We start from the raw sequence: 21,207 nt of genomic DNA, 5'->3' as shown, positions 1-21,207 counted from the left end.
TTTTGCCTTAAAGGGGCCTTTTCACAGATTTTGGCATTTTTTAACTTATTCATTAAATGCTTTATATCGATAAATGTTAACATTGGATCGTAAAAGCTCCAGTAAAAAATCAAGAATAAAATTAAAAAAAGGAAAAGAACATTGCCCGGACCAGGTTTCGAACCAGTGACCCCTGGAGTCCTGCCAGAGTCCTGAAGTAAAAACGCTTTAGCCTACTGAGCTATTCCGCCGAGTACTTATACATGGAGTATTTTATACCTTATATAAGCAATCTTCGTAGTTTCACAAAATTTAACGACAAAAACAGAACTCTCCAAATTATTCAATCGTTTCGCGTTGCAACGCTTTATAATTTTTAGGTTTTAAAATCGTCAAAAGATGCATATAATGGCTATATTAGACCATGGTAAATGTTCAGTATTACTGTTTCCTCACAAATATCATAACTAAAACGAAAATTTGCGAATCTGAAACAACTTTTTTCAATTTTGTCAATTTACCAAAGCGTGAAAAGATCCCTTTAAGTGTTGTCCCTGATTAGTCTGTGCAGACACTGCACAGGCTTATATGGAACGAGACTATAGGCACATGCATTAAGCCCCTTTTTTGTAACATGCAGCTTACCTGTGTTCCTGTTTTCATTTCAGTGGAGAACGGATTCCACGAGGTAATCAAGAGCTACCAGAGACGACTGCAGTCGCACTCTGCCCACTGTCACAGAAGCAGACGGTCAGGACCAGATGGCTGCTATGGTTACACCAATGGTTTCCATGGAAATCAGGTGCCCAGCTTCCATGACCATAACAACATCAAGGAATTTGTGGTAAATTTGGTTAAGTTTTGGGAAATGATTTTAAATGTATGTGTGTTTTGAAGGTATTAAGGGGTTTCCTTGCCTGGTGCTATTTTGTTTTAACTGAAAGAAATTCAATTTTTGTATTGTCTTATGCTATGGGGGGGGGGGTGGAGAACCCAAAGGAAACCTCACCTGTCCAATATGATAACTACCAACTAAGCTCAAATACCTGGGAGTAGGGATTATACCCAGGTCAGAAGCGTGTACCAACTGTATGCAAACTGGGAATTCATATGATTGCAAATTAAAATGGTTTACAAACACCATCATGACCAGATGGTTTCTATAATTACAACAATGGAAGCCATGTAAACCAGATGCTCAGCTTCCCTGACCTTAGCAGCATGCAGAGATGAGTGGTAAATATGGAAAGATTGGATCTGAAAATTGTGACTTCTGAATAAATACTGGTAGGCAAGCAAGAGCAGTAAACCCCTCTCCTTCCCACTCCCCCCAGTGGTGGTGGATATATTGGATTAGTTTGGTGTACTTGTTGAGATATCTTGGTCAAGTTCAATAAAGTCATCAGGAATTGTTAAGTTGAAGCTCATTAAATAAACTATAAGTTAACCTTTTAACTCTCTCAATCCATAAGATTTCATCTTATATTATTCAATTGTTTATTTAAAGCTCATTAAATAAACTAAAAGTAAGCCTTTTAACTCTCTCAATCCACAATATTTCATCTGGTATTATTCAAACTTGATGAAATTTTTTTTAAATAATAACTGTAATATTTAATTATCACTGAATCACCTTAATGAACAAATCAGTTATGACCCTTGAATTGGCAATTGTAGCCCCTCTCTAGGTGCAATAGTGTTCATCTGCTTTTCACATACATGTAAGTTTTGAAACTACAGAGTTTTTAACCAGGTTTTCCGAAGGAAAAAACTGGTTATTAGATTTGCGAATGTGGGCGGGCGGGCGGAATAAGCTTGTCCGGGCCATAACTTTGTCGTTCATTGTGAGATTTTAAAATCATTTGGCACATTTGTTCACCATCATTGGACGGTGTGTCGCACGAACGAATTACGTCAATATCTCCAAGGTCAAGGTCGCCACAACTAAAATGAGATTTATTTTAAAACAAAGGGGGTTAATTATAAACAATCAGTTCAGTTTGAGTTGTCATCCTATATCAGACTTTGTTTTCAAATTGAAAATCTGGTTTTGTGACAATGTTGTCCCTTGTTGGCCATGATTTGTCAAAAATTGACCCTGTTGTATTTGTGCTGTCTTTATTGTCCTCTACCTGTGAAACAGGAGGGGACTTATGGTTTGCACTCTGTGTGTCTGTCAGTCTGTCTGTCACACTTTTCTGAATCCTGCGATAGCTTTAAACGTTCTTCATATTTTTATGCCCTCCTTGGAAGAAGAGGGGTATATTGTTTTGCTCATGTTGGTAGATCGGTCGGTCCGTCCATCCACCAGATGGTTTCTGGATGATAACTCAAGAACGCTTACGCCTAGGATCATTTAACTACATAGGTACATTGATCATGAATGGCAGATGACCCCTATTGATTTTCAGGTCACTAGGTCAAAGTTCAAGGTCACAGTGACTCAAAATAGTAAAATGGTATCTGGATGATAACTCAAGAACGCTTAGGCCTAGGATCATGAAACTTCATAGGTACATTGATCATGACTCGCAGATGACCCATATTGATTTTCAGGTCACTAGGTCAAAGGTCGAGGTCACGGTGACTCGAAACAGTAAAATGGTTTCCGGATGATAACTCAAGAAAGCTTAAACCTAGGATCATGAAACTTCATAGGTACATGAATCATGACTGGCAGATGACCCCTATTGATTTTCAGGTCACTAGGTCAAGGTCACAGTGACTTGAAACAGTAAAATGGTTTCTGGATGATAACTTGGAAGTGCTTTGGCAAATTTCATTGAAACTTGGTATGAGTATATACATATCTTGGAAATGCTTTGGCGGATTTCATTGAACTTGGTATGAGTATATATATGGATAAGAGGATGATGCACGCACATTGATCATGACTGGCAGATGACCCCTATTGATTTTCAAGTCACTAGGTCAAAAGTCAAGGTCACAGTGACACAAAACGTATTCACACAATGGCTGCCACTACAACTGACAGCATATATGGGGAGCATGTATGTTTTACAAACAGCCCTTGTTTCATGAAACTTGAAACATGGATGGATGACAATATCAAGATTATGCACGTCATTTCATTTTGTTCCTACGTCAAACATTCTGGTTGCTATGGGAAAAAAATCTGACAATGGTGGAGTTTCACCTGTAGAGGACCATATTGCTTGACAATAGTCTTGTTTCCAATATTTTTCAATCAAAATGTACTAACTTATCTCATAATTGCTTTTAAATACAAGGGGGCAGAAGTGTTTTACAATCAACTCTTGACATATTATAACTGATAAATTTAAATGTCTTATAGACTATTTGTTTGCAATTTTTGTTTGTTTGTTTGTTTTCTTTAGATTTTCACCATATTCAGCAGTATGTCAGCAATAATGCAGCGGTCAGGTGACCGTCTTACTTTTTATGCTCCCCCAAAATTTATTATGGGGGATGCATATAGTCGCCGCTTCGTCTGTCCGTGTGTGTGTCTGTCTTTCCTTCCATGCACAATTTTTGTCCGGGCTATTTCTCAGCAACTAATGACCGGAATTCAATGAAACTTTATGGGAAGCTTCACTATCAAGAGGAGATGTGCATATTGTCAGCGGGTTCTGGTCGGATGATTTTTCACAGAGTTATGGCCCTTTGAAATTTTCTAAAAAAAAATTATTGTCCCCCGAACTACTGTGCCCTCAAGACGTTTCCTTTTATCTGAATATATAGTGCAATATTGTGATAAAAAAAACCTTTGGGGAGCATCACCCGTCTCCGACTGTTTCTTGTTTTTTCTGGTTAAACTGGTTTTACCAACCACATTCTAATGTCAGTAAATGACCATGGACCTACTTGATGGACAATATCTGTAGAATGAACCTTTCTTTAACTATCCACAATCTTTTTGATGAGAGTGGAAATCTTACCCATGATCCTTTGATATTGAGTCCAGAACTCTGCTGATTGAATAAGCCCACCTAGCGACAAATAATATAGACTGAGCTACAAATGATGTAGACTGAGTAAAAAATATGACTTTTTTCTGTTTTAATTGTTCAGCAAATATATATCATATGCTGCATTTCTTTCATAAGGTAAGCCTATAAATGACCTGAAAAAGGAACAAATTCCATGATATTCATCTTCTGTTGATATTTCTTTTCAGAGCAATTTCCAGCACATACCAGCTTTTCCATATTACCATCATAGCTTCCACCCAATAACTGACCTTGACCTTGGTTTGACCTTGAATGGCATTTATGACCTTGACCCCAAAGTGGATCAAGTTCCGTTGCAGCAACACAGAATGGCGGATCTGCTGAATGGATTTCCTCAACAACGGAAAAATTGGATGCACAATAGCGGTTAGTAAGACAAATGCCTTTTGTATAACACATGGTATTGAATGTAGCTTTTTATTTAGCTGTATTGCTATATTAAAATCAGTAATTTTTATTTAGGCACTATTTTTTTAACACTATGTATATCAAAGTAGTAGACTATACACAAAAAATGATGTTTTACAATTAGTTGGAAACATCCTACAAATGTTTGTTAAATGCTGTATTCATTTAACATCATTCATGTTGTAAGTGTGAACAGACATAAAATAAGTGAATTATGTAATTATTTTGAAATATTGACAAAACCAGTCATAAAAAATAATTATATTGGACAAATATACTAGAGTTTACTGCATTTGTTAAGTTGTTAAAGACAAAAAGTATTTGAAGTATGTCATTTCTTCAAAGATTGACAAAAACACTCTTAGGAAGTAAAACAGCAGCCGTCTGTATAATACTTAAGAACACTCTTGTCTGTTCTCAACTCAAGGGTGTGAAGTATGAAGCACCTTCAATGACTTCTATCACATCCACTCAAGTGTTTTTGAGTGTGCAGTTCCTTTAGAGGGACAATGGTGCTGCTTTGAATAGTTGTTAACTTCCGTCTTTGTTTTTAGTCCTAACCTACTTTCCTTGTTGTTTTTTCACATGTCTTTAGGGAAAGAGTGGTTTTGTACAGTGTTCAGAAATATATGACATGACTGTATACAAATACAAAAATTTTAACATGGAGAGAGAAACAAAGTCATAATAGAAACCATAGAAAGTCTTCTACCATCTACGAACGCATTGCAATCATTTTAGAGTGCATAGAAAATCATTCATGCATGCATATTCTGTCATTTGTTATTGCATAGAAATTCATTTAAGAGTGCATAATTATACTGTGATTTGATCGAACATAGAAAGTTGCTAAGATTTCATAGAAAGAAATTCAAAAGTATATAGAAAGACATTTGATAGTGCATAGAAAGTCATTTGATAAAGCATAGGAAGTAATTTGATGGTACATTAAAGGTCATTTGATAGCACATAGAAAGTAATTTGATAGTGCATAGAAAGTCATTTGAAAGTGCATGGAAAGTCATTTGATACACTAACAAAGCATAAAACGTCATTTAATAGTTCATTGGGAGTCATTTAAAAGTGAATTGGGAGTCATTAAATAGTGCATTTAGAGTCATTTAATGGTGCATTGGGAGTCATTTAATGGTGCATTTGGAGTCATTTATAAGTGCACTGGGAGTCATTTCAAAGTTAATTAGGAGTCATTTAATAGTGCATTTAGTCACTTAATGATGCATTGGGAGTCATTTAATAGTGCACTGGGAGTCATTTAATGGTGCATTGGGAGTCATTTACAAGTGCACCAAAGTCATTTAAAAGTAAATAAGCAGTCATTTAATAGTGCATTTAGAGTCATTTAATATTGCATTTAGAGTCATTTAATGGTGCATTGGGAGTCATTTAATCGTGCTTTGGGAGTCATTTAAAAGTGCTTTGGGGGTCATTTAAAAGTGCATTGGGATCATTAAATAGTGAATTGGGAGTCATTAAATAGTGAATTGGGAGTCATTTAGTATTGCATTGGGAGTCATTTAATAGTGCATTGGGAGTCATTTAATTGTGCATTGGGAGTCATTTTATAGTAAATTGGGATTCATTTAATAGTGGATTGGGAGTCATTGAATAATGTATTGGGAGTCATTTAATGGTGCATTGGGAGTCATTGAATAGTGCACTGGGAGTCATTGAATAGTGCTCTGGGAGTCATTTAAAATTGCATTGGGAGTCATTTTATAGTGCATTGGGAGTCATTCAATAGTTCATTGGGAGTCATTTAATAGTGCATCGGGAGTCATTAAATAGTTAATTGGGAGTGATTTAATAGAACATTGGGAGTCATTTAGAAGTGTATTGGGAATCATATAAAAGTGCATAAGGAGTCATTTAATAGAACATAGGGAATCATTTAAAAGTGCATTGGGAGTTGGAGTCATTTAAGACCTGTATAGACAAAACCCCTGGACATGTGTATAGTGTCATTTCAGACTTACATTAAATGAAAGTATTTTATGAGTACATTAAAATTCTATAAATTTTAGAGTTTTTTTTTAAATACACACATAATATATATTTCTTTTAGCATCTGCATTGTAGAAAGTCACTTATACATGCATAAATATTGAATTATTTTAAATATTTATTTATGCTAAAATAAATTGTATGGTTTGGGTAACGGCTGAAAAACATTATGTAGGGTAGGTAGGTTGGTTTTTTTGGTCTTTGCTATGGCTTGCATGCTTTTGCAATGGCTATAGTGTTTTAATATATTTTGTTAACCATACATTGTCTTTTTGTTTTAGAAAATGCCCATAATTCCATGATACTAACCTCTAAGACATATCTTCATTCAGTTATTGAATCATCAATCCACCTGGCAAATGGCAGCGCAAACAGAGCATATGTCAGATCCTGTTTATTCATATTAATGACTCTTCAAGAAAAAACAGCAATAAAGTCATTGATAACATTTAAAAAAATTGTTTTTACCCTTTCCCGCATAGAAACGCATAATCCCCTCTCAATAGATTTCTTAATACACCCGTATCAACCATACTTTCTATCTATTACTTCATACTTATTACTTTTCTCGTCACTACTCTATGATTACCCAATTATCCCGTATATTCCTGTTTTAAAGCAAAATCTGGTAATTTTTTTAAATAAATGTGATCGAGAATTTCAAGAAACACAAACATTCTCCATTTTTGTTAAGTATCAAGTAAATTTTGGCATTTGTTACTATTTAAAGATGTGATGAAATAATGTCCAATCTGGGCATTTTTTTTCACAGAACACGCGTAAATTGCCTGACGTGATGTTCATGTTTTTTATACAACACAAATTCACCCTCACTTGCCATGCAACGTTCTACATGTCTGCATAATATTCATGCGCTTTTTATTGAGACAAAGGATAAAGCACTGTTTATCTGACGCTAGAATATGTTAATGTAGCATTAGCATTAAAATTTGGAATCGTGTTTCGGATAACAAAATGAATAATGCTCATTTTTTTTATACAAGACAAAAAAAAGTAGGGTCAGGACCAAAATCGTAGGTAGGGTCGGGTTACCCAAACCATACAATTTATTTTGCTTGGCCTAAGGGATTTGTTCCATTCATTGACAGTATTTCAACAGGAAGATAATTGCTTTGAGTATAACAGTCCAACATAAGTGATTTATATAAAGGGCCAACAGGCCAAGTGTGGGATTATATAGTTGTAACTTCCTCGTACAAATGAGCGACTCATTTATTGAGTGGTTCAACATGATATATACATTGTTGTCAACTGTAGTGATTCTTCATTATATATTGTTGAATCCAAACTGTTGAACAAAAAAGAGCTAAAACAACAACAGGAGATCTAAATGCATTTCATTTATAATAATAAGCCACTTAAGAGCAAGTAGATAAAAGTATTTTTTGAGAACATTAAGTAGTGGTTACAAGGATGTCAAAAACAACATCAAAATAGGATTGGTTAAATATATTAAAGATACTGAAGTGTGAATTCTCTTGTAACTGTATTTTTTGTATTGCTTTATGTTTCTTTTTGGGAATAACTATCAATGAACATTTAATGTTGCCTAAATTAATGAAAGCGAAACTGTACAATTGGAAGTTGAATAAGCACTGTGCTTGACATTAAGATAATTCCTAGGAAAGCTGTTCTTTACTTGGAATATTAGAAGCAGATTGTCAGCACTTTCAGCATTCATGATGATGCGGATGGAATATGATGGTATAATAAGATTTTTAATAGTAAAAATGTCCAATCCTTGAATAAATGCATTAATTTACTGTACTGTTTACAGTTTTACCACTATTTGTTTAGGAATTATATGTTTTGTAAGGTGTGTGTTTGCCACTTTATCCATTGTGTATGTTTTTGCATTATTTTTATGCCCCCGGTAGGGTAGGGTGGCATATAGCAGTTGAACTCTCTGTCTGTCAGTCCGTCCATCCGTCCGTCAGCCGTCCGTCCGAAAACTTTAACATTGGCCATAACTTTTGCAATATTGAAGATTGCACCTTGATATTTGGCATGCATGTGTACCTAATGGAGCTGCATATTTTGAGTGGTGAAAGGTCAAGGTCATCCTGCAAGGTCAAAAGTAAAAAAACAAATCCAAGGGAAGTAACAAGCTTTAAAGGGAGATCATTTATATTTATCATTTGGCCCTTACAGATCATTTTTACAAGGGAAGTAATATTTTTAAAAGGGATATAATCAAAAACAAAAATATTTAAATCAAAGCCACGCAGTTGGGGGCATTGTATTTCTGACAAACACATCACTTGTTTAGTTCTATCTTAAAAATGACTGTGTGGATCAGCAATTTATTTTCTTAGCTACTTTTTAATTTGTATTATTTGAAGTTTGTATAATATTTTGAATGTGTATTTCAATTAAATGTGATGAATAATCAAATTAATCAGTAAATATCTTTTGTAAACAAATTTCGAAGAATGCAAAATATTGTTATGCCCTTAGCATTATCTTGGCGAGTCCTTAACTCATAATTTTATATGTAAAAAATTTACAAATAACTTATACAGGTATACAAATTATTAGCAATATTATTAAAAAAAGAAACAATTTCTACTTAAAAATAAACATTAATTTACAATGCATATACGCAAGGAAGAGCTTTTGCTTGAGATACATTTGCATGTTTATAAGTATGCACAATGACTTTAAAACAACAACAAACGCAGAACATGACATGAAATGCAACTCGGATGGATTTCAGTAATATATAAAAGTGTATCCTAATTTTCAAGCAAAATCTATCTCTTTTCAAAAATAGAACGAGAGAGTCCAAGGGACAGCTATATCTCCTGCATTTGACCTTTCAAGTGTGACCTTGACCTTTAGGGAACGTTCAGACTCATGCCATCTGCACAAAATGTCTCAATGACTTAGGTTGTTAAGGCTTTTAAGACATGGAGCTGACATGGAATAGAGGCTAGAATATTTGACCTTCAAGTGTGACATTGACCTTGAGCTTTGTGATTGACAAAAGCCTGTTGCACATCATTCAAACTGAGATTAACATTTTAAGCAAAGTTGCATGAAAATTCTTTAAAGAGTGTAGGCCAAATGGAGCGGACCGAAAAAATATCTGAACAGACTAAGGATTGGTCGGACAGTAAGCGCAGATGGAAAGAAACATTGATGGATGAATGAAGGGCATTCATATCAACCTCCTTTGTTAATAGCGTGGAATGGGAAAGATGCCTCTTTGACAAAAATTCTGTAAAATCCTTACATGGCTTATTATAAGCACACATTTACATTCCCCACGATTGCCTATAAAAGAATTTGCAAGTTTTTACACAGTTTTTGATTTTCGTTTCAGATGATATGTACTTTCCTGACCATGGCGGTTTCCCAGAAGAAACAAGCCATAATGATTTTCTGTATCAAGATTCTTCAATGGTGGAGATGCGAAACAAGCAGCGACCACGACCAGCAAGGCCCGTCACTTCGCCTGGTAATCTTGAACATCTTGTTTCTCCTCTGTCCCATCAGCGCTGTAACATGGTACCGTCACCGAGTTCCCCACCAGTGTATGAGCATCGTTTTGTCGAACCAGAATCGCCGATGGTTGCTAAGCGGATTAATTTGAAGCTCGACACCCAGTCGCTGAATAACTCTCCTGACGTGAACAGGAAAACGGAAAGGAAGATTCCTTTACTGCATCGGTACAAAAGCATGTCGCCGACAATGGGTCGGAAGACGATAAGTGAAAAGCTTTCGCCCTCTTCTCTCAGGAAATCGGTGATCTTACGCAGTTCTAGAAAATCTGAACCTATTAACATTGAGATGTGCCAGGTGTGTGGGTTTCCTCTGAAGGAAGACAACCGGATCTCAGTAACAGGAAAGGGTGGGAAGCGCAGGCATTTCCACGGCCAGTGCTTCAAATGTTCCATGTAAGTAGAAGTTTTGAAGATTTTGAAAATATTTTGTAGGATTATTCTCCATCTTCTTTGAAAGTGGCCACTCAATCATTTTATTCTTTCCATAAGGAGATGTTTTATAAAACCAGCGACTATGCTTGCTATGGGAATGAATACATCAGAACATAGAAATTCTTTACATTTTAGCTGTTTTATGGTTTTTTATGAAGACAAAATTGTTGCCAAACGGGAATTTTTTTCGCCAAATTTTGCAAATTTGTAGATAACGGTTTATTTTTTGAATGACATAGTCATGGCCCAATCAGGGAAAAGATAATATTACCCTGTGTATCATACCTTATTGGGTTAAACAATCTGTCATAAAGCCAATTTTGTATATCAAACAAATTCAATGCTGACTGATAAACATTGATGTTCCACTTAAAGTTACTTTTGTTTTCGACTGATATCAGAAAAAAGTTTGTACATATTGCACCCATCTAAATTCAGAGTTAATTGATGATTGTTAAATAAGAACGGTGCTTGATGCCCGCACATAGTGTTACACGGTTTACACCTTTAATGGAAAACACGCATGTCCTGATTGGATATCAAATCGAGGCATAAGGGGATTCTCCACATTTCACTATATGGAGTGATATGCATAGTGCGCATATCACTTATGGAAAATGGAGAACGTAAGCGTTGATAAAATTCTTTAAATTCTTTATTGTCAATATTGGCTAGGAATTAATAGTTTTTGTAAGTAACTAATATACTGACTGCTGACTTAAGTAAAGGTGAATGTTTGATGGTCTAGGGTGTCCTAGCAGGACAGTCCCACTTTTTGGTTTGATGTCCATGCAATTTATGAAATGTCCCAATTTGGACCTGAATTCAGGCATGTATGGACAGAGTAAGTGTGTTAATGGAATCAGATGGAAACTGCTTATTTTTTTATTTTTTATTGAAAGGCTTAAGCAGTCATGAATTTTAGCACTTAAAAAAGAGACTGATGTCTTTGAAGGGGCAATAATAAACTATACCCTGAAAAATGTATTTTATATTTATTTTATTATACCAAACAAACATCTTCTATGTTAAGTAACCAACCTAGCAAATGTGCAGATTGTATAATTATGCACATTAAGCTTTATCAACATTAAGTTTTAAGGTCGCCGTGGTGTAATGGATATGGTGACCGTCTAGCGACCGGGGGGTCACAGGTTCGATCCCCACTGTGGGAGCGTTCTTTAGATCTCCCCCATAGACACCAAGTACTGGTTCTAGGCCCAGGAAACGGACTCGAGAGCATTTCAATAAGCATCAGGCTTTCGATGCAATTGAGCTAAAATAAATAGGTTTAAACTAAGTTTTAATATTTTAGTAAGGGCGTCCCTATTATTGGCTTCAACAGAATTGTCTGTAGCCTAGTCCCATACTTTCAGAAATAAATATTTTCTGTTAATATGTTCTAACATCACATCATACCATTTAAAACTAGAAATTGCGTGGCAGAGGCGGACGCGTATCCCCACGCCACATGTTTGACCCAGGGGGCGCCCCAGGGTTGGTAATTGGGCCCTGCATAGTTGAGATTGACAATATTGTCATAAGAGATGTTCATTATCAATTTGAAGTAAATCAGTGTAGAAATGAAGAAGTTATGGTAAAAGGCAATTTTTGGTGGGCGTGGCCTATGTGGGCGGGCATGCCCCAGGGTTGGTAATGGGGCCATGCATAGTTGAGATTGACCGTGTTGTCATAAGAGATGTTCAGTATCAATTTGAAGTAAATCGGTGTAGAAATGAAGAAATATAAAATAACAAAAAAAAATGAGTGAAAACCTCTGACCCGGCGCCACCCCAACCCCCAAAACTTTTGACCAAGGGGTCAGATCAAAATTCCAAAAAGTGCAGGGTCGCACATATGCTCATAGCTACCATGTCTGTAAGTTTCAAGGTTCTAGTGCTTATAGTGTAGGAGGAGATAGTGGCCAGGACGGACAGACAGACAGACAGACAGACACACAGTCGGCGGAGATAACCACAATATCCCCACGCTTTTCAAAAAGCGTGGGGATAACTAAACATGGATGGGTATTTACAAAGTTTCCCTGGACAAGTAAAATGAGGCATTATGATGTATTTATCAAGTCCCAGTAGTATTATTGCAGTATCATTTCGTTCTGGGAAAACTGTACTTAATGTATGAGTGGTTAGTGTTGTCTCAGATTAGCCTGTGCAGTCAGCTAAGGTTGATCAGGGAAGACACATTCCGCAATTATGGTATTTTTCGTTTAAAGATAGTCCCTTCTTAGCGAAAATCTGGTTTAGATGGACAGTGTCATCCTTGACTGTGGACTGCACAGGCTACTCTGGGACAACACTTTATGCACATGCATTTAACTCCATTTTCACAGAGCTCATATAATAAAGTGAGTGTAAATAAAACTGTAAAATTCCAATGAGGTTTCTCAATACAGCCCAGTAAATGTTTTATCAGGAAATGGGCTCCAGTAATGTCTGTGTAACCTTAGATATTCAGCATAAGGCCCTATAGGGCCAAAAAGCTGTTTTGCCAGTTTCCTTTTCAATGATATGCCATGAGAGATAATTACGGGTTGCTTGAACTGAACCTGTTTTGAGTTACCTCTCTTATTTCACTGGTTTTATTTCTTTAGACAGAATATTATTGAATGTTTCGTTTGTTCTGATTATTCTTTTAAATTTGAACTGTTATTATTCCCACGCTTTTTGAATAAACTGGTGATATTGTGGTTATCTCCGCCGTCCGTCTGTCCGTCCGTCTGTCTGTCCATCCTGGCTACTATCTCCTCCTACACTATAAGCACTAGAACATTGAAACTTACACACATGGTAGCTATGAGCATATGTGCGACCCTGCACTATTTGGAATTTTGATCTGACCCCTGGGTCAAAAGTTATGGGGGTTGGGGCGGGGCTGGGTCAGAGATTTTCACTCATTTTTTATGCTATTTTACATTAACTTCTTCATTTCTGCACCGATTTTCTACAAATTGATACTGAACCTCTTTTATGACAATACGGTAAATCTCAACTATGCATGGCCCCATTACCAACCCTGGGGGGCCCCGCCCACATAGACCACAGCCACCCAAAATTGCCTTTTACTAGAATTTCTTCATTTCTACACCGAATTACTTCTAATTGATACTGAACTATTCTTATGACAATACGGTCAATCTCAACTATGCATAGCCCCATTACCAGCCCTAGGGTGCCCCGCCCACATAGGCCACACCCATCCAAAATTGCCATACAAAACTTCTTTATTTCTACACCGATTCACTTCTAGTTGATACTGAACTTCTCTTATGACAATACGGTCAATCTCAACTATGCATGGCCCCATTACCAACCCTGGGGCGCCCCTGGGTCAAACATGAAATATCACTTCTCTTCAGTTCATAAAGAAGCATGATAGAGACTATGGGATAATATTGCTGAAGAAGCAAATGCTTTGCTCAGTGATTTATTGGGCTCACTATTTTTTACAGAGAATTGCCAGGTTGCCACGCTCACCTAACAGATTGATGCTTGATGAGACTATGTTATTTACTCATATTGCTCTGTTATGGCATATACTCAGCAGGGGCATAGCATTTGAATACTGTTGTATACCCATATTTTATGTTGCATATTGATGTATCATCATTTCCTATAAGGTGAATGTGATCATTTGTATATTTATAGGCTTGGAATGGTGTACTAAAAGAGTCATTTATAAAAATCATAAGTTGCAAGACATTACCTAAATTTGAATATTTTCATAGGCCAAGTAATATTTCTCAGTTTTAAGTTAAGTATGTCTATGGTAATAATTTCAATTCCAATGTAACGAAATTTGCATTATTCCATTGAGCACATTTCATTGAGCACATGATACTCTTAAAGCCCACATTAATTAGGTACTCTTTCAGCTTGGCTAAGTCCTTGGTAGCAGTTACTAGTTTCGGTGGCAAACTGTGAGATTCCTGTCAGAAAACTGAGTGAGCTAATAATTGGTGCTGGAGTCGGCTACCCTATATCCTGGTGATGGTATCTGGGCCAATTGATGCTATCTCTAGTGCTTCTTATATATGCTTGTCACTTCCACCTCGACTTCACAGTGGGTTTGTTTTGTTTGGGCATTTGGGCCTACAAAGGGTAATCTGGTGCACTGTACATGCATAAAGCCCACTTTTCCAATGATCTGTACAATCTTGCCAAGAGTTCACAAAGATCTACATCTTTCTAATGCAAAACTGAGCATGCAACATTCAAACTCGCTGTAAGTTTGAGTGAAGTTTGACTGGAAAGGGCAAGTTGTAACGCAAAACCATCGGACATGTTTAGTAGACTGAGAACCACTTCAAAAGAAGCTTTAAACCAAGCACTTAATCCTTTCCCACTCAGAAGCAAAGTGAAAATGGCTATGTGCAAACGGCATAAAACCAGAACAGCCTGCGAGTATTAAGTTACTGGCAGGCTGTTCAGATGTTGGGAACTAAGAGGAACAGCAATAATGACATTATATTAAATATATTTGTGTACATAAAGCAATATGACAGAAATTGTTAAATGTACACGCATGAACAAATCCTCTAAGTATGAAGGCTTTAGCTTGTATAAAGGGAAAGGCTGAAAGTCTGTTGATATGGTGATTTGAGTGTGGAACAATTGCATCTGCTCAATATTTCAATACACTGTACAGTCATAGCTTTACACCCAACATACTGTGAACACTATAGAAAAACTCAATTCTGCATCCCTATTATCTTTGATTGTCTATTTTATAATCAAAATTAAGAATTTATTAATTAGGGCCTCCTGGCAGAGAAATTGCCCAACATTATATAGGCTGTTGACAAAGGCAAATAAAGGTCAAAACCTGGTTATTACAGCTACCTGGAACAAGGTACTACACATGCAGTGATGCTATCTCAGTGCATATTTGCTGTCACTTCCAACAACTCAGAGACACCTGGTGGACTGATTCCGGTGCTGTATTTTGATAGGTAGACAAACAGCAGAAATGTGGGGTTGGGGAAGATTAAGACAGAATGGTCTGTTATTGTGTTGGATTCTTGGTAACTATATTAATTGCAGCTTTCTTTGTTACCAAAAGGTTGTGTCATGAGAGCTCCTCTGAGACTTTACAATGAATAGAATACAGATAGATCCAAGAAAGAACACTTCTTTAATTGCTTATGCCTGTAACAAAATGTCTTAAATAAAGAAATATCTTATTTGAGATGAATGATGACTCAATATAAATGGAATTACTGGATATTTCAAATTAAAGAATATTCTTTATTCTGAGGCTAAAGTCTGAGATTGTTTGGTGAATGAGGGCCTTGGATAAAATTCCCCCTCCCTTTCCATAAACGCCCTGCGTTCATTTTAACAGACCAGATAAACTTCACCTATCAATTTTAGAGAGTGCTCATATATCTTTAGAAAATATGTTAAGACTTATATGATTTACTCTTTAAAACATATTGTTCAGGTTTTTGTTGGAATATTGGTCTTAAAACATACGGTACACATTATTCACTGACCGCCAAGTTTGCATAGTTTGACTCAGTCATAATGACAAGCTTAAGTCTATACTTGAAACCCAGCTGATCCTGCAGAAACAAATGTGTCATGGTAACAGACATAGACTGCTAGTAACCTTGTAATTTTGGCATACAAATTGCTAGTAATACAGTAGAGCAAAGTCGGGTAATTTTGACACCTTAATAGTAAAATTTGAATTAGTCCTGATGTGTCGAAATGACCCTCCAAGTGATCAAACACCGTTTTGACTTGTTGATATTTGCTAACGAACGTTTTTATAGTTGCCGGCATAACTCAAAACTTCAAGCGATTTAACTAAATGCGGTGGAGTGTAATTTCGACAGTAAGCAGCTTATTTCGACAGTAAGCGGCTAATTTCGCCACTTGTATTAATTTTCAACAATTGTTTTTATCAGTTATTTACATTGTATCTCTCAATTAATAGAATTTCACAATCTCTTTAATGTCTAGTGTTAATTAGGTTGCGGTGGTTTAGTGGATGTGGTGTCGGCCTAGCGATCAGGAGCGTGTCTCAATAAGTTGTAGGCTTTCAATGCTATGGAGCTTAAATAAATAGGATTATACTAAACTAGTGTTAATTGCAAATCAGAGAATTATACATAAATTGCAGTTAGAGTTCGTATTGTGCTCCCACTTGACTCAATATAAAGTACAGACACCGTCTTCTTAAACAAACACCACTCGCCGCGGTATTCATCTCACTGTTAGCTTACCAATATAAACCCCGCAATGGGAGCTCAGATCATATGTCGCGGGGGCCGTTTGCCATTGACGAATACCACGAATCACCACGGACCCATAATATCTACCGCGGTGTTCATCGTGTTCGCTTAAAATAAAATATTTGAATATAAACATATTGAATTGAACCCTTTCATTTAAAAGTGATAATGAATAAATAAAGTCTATTTTTATGTTCATGCTGCTCGAAAGGATGTGATAAGTATTTAAAATATATTGGTGACAATAAAACGTCCCCGATACATATGTCTCAACTGTATCTATCGCATACATGCAACTTCTCCCATTTTTATCCATTACGCGATAATCCCATATGCGCCCGATTTCCGTTTTTAAAGCAAATTATGTGAGGGTTATGTAGACGATATGAGTGCTAAAGAATGTCAAAAACATAAACGGTCGCAATTTTCGAAAGTATCAAATGATTTTCGGCATATGATTCTATTTAAAGATTTGATGAAATAAGCGCCCAATCAAGACAGTTGTATTCCTTCATGCGAAAATCACCTTACACGGTTTGCACGCCTCGGGTACAGCTATTTTCGGTTACAACTTCTAGATTAAATAAATGAATTTTTTGTCCTGATAAAAAGCGCGCGAACACCGGCGTGGCTGTATTTATTTGTAAATAAAAATTTCGTAGCGGGTACAACATTGAGATCATTTGATTTCCATTAAAAGTTTTGTTGTGAATTTCAACTAAAGTTGAAATATCTTGCAAAATATTTGGCATTGCCATTAAGAGTTAAAAGTATTGATCATTTGTACGTTTCCGACGTTATGTACTGTACATATTTAAGTACGAATACATGTGCACATACATATAATATCTACATGTTGTATATGATTTTCTTTTGTACATGTACATTTAAAACGCGTGAATGACCCTCGCAGACAGGTGTTTACAGTGGTTGCGCAGCATCAGCAGTGATCACAGGTGATCCAATTAACGGTATAATTAGGTAAAAAAAACAACAATTTCATTGATCAATCACCTTCAAAATCTTTAAATAGCTCTAATTTTATATAATCTGCTTGACAAAATATAGAGAGAGCTAAATATGATATTCATTAAGCTGCGTCAACCATTTAACGAGTAATTCTATTTAACGAATCTATCTTTCCATATGTGCTGGGAATGCTTGAAAACATTTGGAATGTTGGTATTACCCACCATCAGTATAAAATAGGAGGATAATTTTCGACACCCCGCAAATCATTGTTTAAAAAACGCTTGCCGCCATTCAAACACAAGTACAATGTCAAGTGAAACAAATTTTATACTAGTACTTGTACAAATACCAGAAATACAGCGAAATCCTAAAGGGATGTAATTGACAATTATGTAACCTCCCATAGCGAAGCTCATAACGCTATAAAAATTCGCTAAGTAATACAATTTACGTATTTTAAATGACTCACCTACATGCAAACAGCGAGACGTTTGATAGAGAGATGTTATCTGGTGATGTCACAACACCAACTACGTCACATTTTACAACCAAAATCATACGGGATGATGATGATTTAAGACAAGTCTGATAAACATTGTGAAAAGTGTCGAAATATGACGACTGTCGGAATTACCCGACATTAGGCTATATCAAGCTGTGTTTTTGGCAGAAAGTGGTTCTGAAATGTAGTATTCAGGTGTGTATGCAGTATGTTGTAGAATAAATGTCAGAGATATCAAACTGCTCCTATATCAGTCATGTTAAGTGATTATATACCATGATAAGACATTAGTCTCCAATTATCATCAATAAGCTTATAATAAGACTAACACAAACTTAATATTTTAATTAGTTGAAGTCTTAATTTAATTGCTCTAATAATGTTGAATTAGTGTGCTCCCCTTACATATACATAACATTTTATACACAAAATCAACACACAAACAAACAGACCAAGTGATTCCAATAAAGCCCCTTCCTGCAGGCTTATAGAGAGGTTCTAAAGCAGAGTGAATGATGTGGCCCCATCAGTCAGGAAATCTTAATTAGACAATGTGTTGATTGAAAGTTTTTGTCTGTTGCAATGCGTCATACATCATAGGTTTCTTTGACTTCATAGGTTTCTTTGACTATTTGTTCAAATAAGAGTTGTGTCGAGTGTGCTAAGCTTACATCCTACTTAGAAGTGTTAGTAAAGCTTGACATCTTTACATGTTTCCCAATGATATATTGCTACTACAGTTTCACAACAGTTATCAGCACTCTGAGACATGGAAAGTGCTTCCCCTGGTGATGTTTTTCTACAACAAAATCAAGGCAATGAAAGCATTTTTGTATTTGCCTTCATTTTCTCTGTGAACTTTTAGAGTCTCCCCATATATGAATTAATGTTTGTTTATCACAAAGAAAAATGCCATTACAAAATCCCTTGTACATACATGCTGGTGCATAAAACCAAAATTGTAGACAGTGGGCCATGAATCTTGAAATTCCCATTCCTTTTTATGAATTTGAGATCTTTCATGAATAGAGTTGCGTTATAACGCGTAGTTAAGACAGGGGTTTTTCTGCCTATTTTGGGAAAAGGAGTCTGACCAAATTGGGAGTTTTTTATCAACAAAATTGTCCATTTTGGGAATTTTTGCTTCGATGAAACGGCTTATTTTGGGAAAACATTGTGAATTTATCAAATTAAAAAATTTGTTTGTATTTGTTATTTTGTCTTCTATATATAAACACATGCAATATTGGGCATGTTCAACGTTTATTCAAGTACTGCAAGTTTTGTTTTCAGTTACAGTTACACTCTGAGATAAGAACTGTACAGTCAAAAACTTGTTGCATTTATTTTTTACCAAAACAAACACTGGTTAGTCACACAAGTTACAGCATAATTTTTCTCTGCTTTCTGTTTTTGAAAGCATCACACAGCTCCTCCAATGTTTTGTCATTCAGATCTAGACTTTCAATGCACCTTAAGCATCAGATGAGTAAGTTTGGTTTGTGTGAATGTGCTGCGTAATGGGGAGCACAGCAGGTTCATGGTGCTGAATCCTCAGGCTCAACCACAGCAGTGCTTGTTGGTATGATACACATCAGCTGGACATTAAGTCATAAGACACTTCTTCTTAAAGAAAAAAAAAAAGAATTTTTTTTTTGGAAATTGGGAATTTTTTTTTAAATTTCGGTTTGGGATCGGGTCCGTTTGCTTTGGGTACGCCTCCGTTTTCCGGAGGCGCAGACAGTGCTGAAAAAACCCTGTAAGATTACATCTAAGTCAGTCTGGTTGGTTGACTGGCATTGGTTTATTACTCATTACATTACATAAATAATGAGTGTATAATGGTTTAAAGCTTAGCAGAATCAAAAAAATAACTTTCTAAAAATGATGCAACAGAAGTTGTCTGCATTGTTTTGTAACAAATTAAGTCTACTCTTCAAACATATGAAAATATATAAAATTATCTGAGCGTACTGCATGCAGTGAGAAAATTATAGTCGAACCCATTTTCTTGAAGAATTATGCAAGCTTCTACTTTAAGGGCAAAAAATGTCATGAATCATAATGTAAACATCACAGGGCTCAACATTGAAATTACCAAATTAAACAAGAGGGCCTGAAAGGCCCAAAGTCGCTCACCTGAGATAACAAGATATTATTGGGACAAATCTTCTGACCAAGTTTCATGAAGATCGGAAAATAAATGTGGCCTCTAGAGTGTTAACAAGGTTTTACCATAGCCATATAAGGAAAAATGCCCCACCCCTGGCAGAAATGTTTTTCAACCAACCGGCATCATTTTTGAACTCGTCCAAGATATTATCGGGATGAATCTTCCTACCAAGTTTCATGAAGATCTGACAGTAAATGTTGCCTCTAGATCGAGTGTTAACAAGATTTTACTATAGCTATGTAAGGAAAACTGCCCCGCCCCTTGGAAGCCATGTTTTTCAAGCAAACATAATTATTTTCAAACTCATCCAAGATATCATTGAGACCAATCTTCTGACCAAATTTCATGAAGATTGGACAATAAATGTAGCCTCTAGAGTGTTAACAAGGTTTTACTATAGCCATATAAAGCCATATAAGGAAAAATGCCCCGCCCCCCTGGTGGCCATGTTTTTAAAGCCACCAAAACCATTTTCGAACTCATCCAAGATATCATTGGGACAAATCTTCTGACCATGACAATGAAGATCGGACTATAAATGTGGCCTCTATAGAGTGTTAACAAGGTTTTACTATAGCCATATAAGGAAAAATGACCCGTCCCCTGGCGGCCATGTTTTTCAACCAACCGGCATCATTTTCGAACTCGTCCAAGATATTATTGGGATGAATCTTCTGACCAAATTTCATGAAGATTGGACAATAGATGTGGCCTCTAGAGTGTTAACAAGATTTAACTATAGCCATATATAGCCATTTATGGAAAAATGCCCCACCCCTTGGCAGCCATGTTTTTCAAGCAAAGGTTACCATTTTTTAACTCATCCAAGATATCATTGGGACAAATCTTCTGAGCAAGTTTCATGACGATGGGAAAATAAATGTGGCCTCTAGAGTGTTAACAAGGTTTTACTAAAGCCATATAAGGAAATATAGAGAAAACTG

General features: G+C 36.1%; 1 protein-coding gene across 4 annotated transcripts in view; it reads left to right on the top strand.

Moving 5' to 3' along the window:
• LOC127881066 (rap1 GTPase-activating protein 1-like) overlaps positions 1-21,207 on the top strand; it is a 218,588-nt gene that overhangs the window by 14,571 nt on the left and 182,810 nt on the right. For 3 of the 4 annotated variants that reach the window (XM_052428680.1, XM_052428681.1, XM_052428678.1), the window contains exons 2-4: positions 648-823; positions 4,139-4,337; positions 9,748-10,321. In XM_052428680.1, the coding sequence (XP_052284640.1) occupies positions 4,280-4,337; positions 9,748-10,321 (632 nt within the window). In that variant the 5' untranslated portion in view covers positions 648-823; positions 4,139-4,279. Of the gene's footprint in view, positions 1-647; positions 824-4,138; positions 4,338-7,482; positions 8,127-9,747; positions 10,322-21,207 lie in introns of those variants that run through there. The other variant, XM_052428679.1, reaches the window with a different exon arrangement.

The sequence above is a fragment of the Dreissena polymorpha genome, chromosome 5, assembly GCF_020536995.1.
Source record: "Dreissena polymorpha isolate Duluth1 chromosome 5, UMN_Dpol_1.0, whole genome shotgun sequence".
In the NCBI taxonomy this organism is placed as follows: Eukaryota; Metazoa; Mollusca; class Bivalvia; order Myida; family Dreissenidae; genus Dreissena; species Dreissena polymorpha.
This window is presented reverse-complemented; position numbering and strand designations above follow the sequence as displayed.